This window comes from Alligator sinensis, unplaced genomic scaffold (genome assembly GCF_000455745.1).
Source record: "Alligator sinensis unplaced genomic scaffold, ASM45574v1 scaffold816_1, whole genome shotgun sequence".
Taxonomy (NCBI): domain Eukaryota; kingdom Metazoa; phylum Chordata; order Crocodylia; family Alligatoridae; genus Alligator; species Alligator sinensis.
The window spans coordinates 176961-179485 of record NW_005843344.1 but is presented as its reverse complement, the minus strand read 5'-3'; the positions used below and the strand labels follow the sequence as shown (position 1 = coordinate 179485).

General features: G+C 42.6%; 1 protein-coding gene across 1 annotated transcript; it reads right to left on the bottom strand.

Annotated features, from left to right (window-relative positions):
• Positions 1 to 341: 341 nt before the first annotated feature.
• Positions 342 to 1295, bottom strand: LOC102371191 (olfactory receptor 13G1-like). The gene has a single exon (XM_006038414.3). The coding sequence runs from the start codon at positions 1278 to 1280 to the stop codon at positions 342 to 344; it is 939 nt and encodes a 312-aa protein (XP_006038476.1). The 5' UTR covers positions 1281 to 1295.
• Between the last annotated feature and the right edge of the window lie 1230 nt (positions 1296 to 2525).

The following is a 2525-nucleotide window of genomic DNA, read 5'->3' as shown; positions in this document are numbered from 1 at the left end:
CAAACCCATTGAAAAAAATAATGCTCTGCTACTCTGACCATACATTTAAAGGAAAGCGTGCAACAATTTGTACATTATTTTATCTAGCATAACACATCATGGACTCCTAATCTTAATGGGTTACAAAGAAAACTGTAATATTCACCAAAACACTTGCATCATTTCGTACAAGGGGCAAATGTCATCATTATTAACTGTAGTGAAATAAGAAAAAAAACTCAGAAACTCTAAAGATGTGTATCAGCTGGGAGCCACTGAAGTGCAGGATATTAAAACAGTTCACACCAGGCGTGGGGCCAGAACAGAAATGATGAGATGACAGAAACTGTTGTTTGCCGGTGTCAATACGAATCTATCTTGCAGAACGTGAGGATTTTCGTGAAGGCCATTTTGACCTCCTTGTTGCACAGGCTGTAGATCAAAGGATTCAGTGCAGGAGTCACAAGTGTGTAAAGCACAGAGACCATCTTGTCCTTATCCAGGGAGTAGCCAGAGGGTGGCCAGATGTAGGTGTAGGTGATAGTGGAGTAGTAAAGGCCAACTACAACAAGATGTAAGTAACATGTGGAGAAGGCTCTTGACTTCCCTTCTGAACCCTGAATTTTCAGGATGCTTCTGATGATGAAGCCATAAGATACAATGATCAGCAAGAAGTTTCCCATGGCTAGGAAAATATCAGCAATGAAAGCCATGACTTCGTTGAGGTAAGCTGAGCTCCAGGACAATGCCAGCAGAGGTGGGATCTCACAGAAGTGCTGGATGAGGTTGGGCCCACAGAAATCTAGACGCAGCATGACCAATGTGTGCACAAGGGAATTCATGATTCCAAGGGCCCCGATACAGGCTGCTAATGTGATGCAGACTCTCTTGGTCATGATGGTTACATAGTGTAAGGGATGACAGACGGCCATGTACCTGTCAAAGGCCATGGCAGTGAGGAGAACAAGCTCTGTTGCTGCTGAGGAGGTGAAGGTAAAGAGCTGAGCCATGCAGCCATTAAAGGAGATGGTTTTCTTTCCCACTATCAGGTTCTGCATCATTTTGGGCAGAACAGAGGAGGTGCAGACAATGTCAATTAAAGCCAGGTTAGCAATGAAGAAGTACATGGGTTTGTGCAGAGGCAGGTGAAGAACAACTGCCATGATAATCAAAGACTTGCCTATAATCAAAGCCATAAAGAGGCACAGGATGATCCCAAAGAACAGACCCTGGAGGTGGGGATGTTCAAAGATCCCCTCCATGATGAACTCAGGCACCCTTGTGTGGTTCCTGGTTTCCATTTACTTAGGCATTTCTTCTGAAAGAATGAAAATGGAGATGTCAGTTGGCTGCAATAATGTACAAGAAAAATTGTGGGCAACCCTAAACCTAGGAATGGATGAAAGGAGGTGTGGATTGATAGATAAACAAATAATAATGGCTGAAAGTATTTCCAAGTATCTAGCTATCCAACCCAATCTCTTGGACAGGTCCATCTGAGATATGGTCTGTAACCCATATCTAGCCTGAGAAGCCACATCATCTGGCACTGGGGCTTAAGTTGATCCATACACCAGGGAGGACTAAGGCACCGAGGAGGGGACTGGCAGCTGAAGGTGGTGCGCAGCCTGCCGTTCTAAAAATTTCTACGGTCTATACCAAAACTGAGCAATATAAAAACATGTTATCTTAAAATAAATAAATAACCTAAACCATTTTTCTTCATTTCCCAAAACCACATTCCCCTGATTTCGCAGTTGTGACCAGGGTTATAACAATTGGTTGGGTCTTAACTGAAGCCACATTATATTAGATTAGTGATAGGAGTATTCAGAAACTCACCTGAGTGAGACACACCGTACCATCTGGAACTTTGTTCATACAACCATGGCTCAGAAGTAATACGTACTCCACCATCTATATTAGCTTAAAAGTCTGATCTGGTCCAGTTGAGCAGCTATACATAATGTAATAATATCTATATTTAAGGGAAAACAAGACGTACAAAGAGAGGTCTCTACTTTCCTTTAAATCAAGAATCATTCCCCTGAAATGACACAGCCAAAATCTCCCTTCATTAGAGTGGTATTCATGTGTGTCTTTTAAATGGCAGGAGAAAAGAAGCCACAGAATTTAATCTGTTTTTTGTTTTGTTTTCTGGTAGGCTGTCCCACAAGTACAGGCTCCTGTATTTTCATATATAGCAGGAATTTCAGGATGACTTCAATACCCCCTTCTCTAGTGCATGTATTATTATCTTCAGAGTTCCCTCCGCTAACAAGCTGCTACATTGCCGGTGTTGAATATGCTCCCCCATCATCTGAAATGGGCTCCGTTGTGTAAGATGGGGCGTCAAAGGGAGTGTGAAAGTAGGAAGACTCCCATGGCCAATATTTCTCACTCTTCAGGAGATCTTCCTAGAACAAGTCTGGTTAACCATTTGTACCTTTTGCATCACTTTACAGATTCAGTGCAGACTCTTTCAGCACTCATCCTCTTTCCTGACTCTTTTGTCATTGACACCACCATTATGGTATTGTACCACC

Excerpts from the sequence above, each read along its gene's own strand:
- LOC102371191 (XM_006038414.3), bottom strand. The coding sequence starts at position 1,280 with ATGGAAACCAGGAACCACACAAGGGTGCCTGAGTTCATCATGGAGGGG.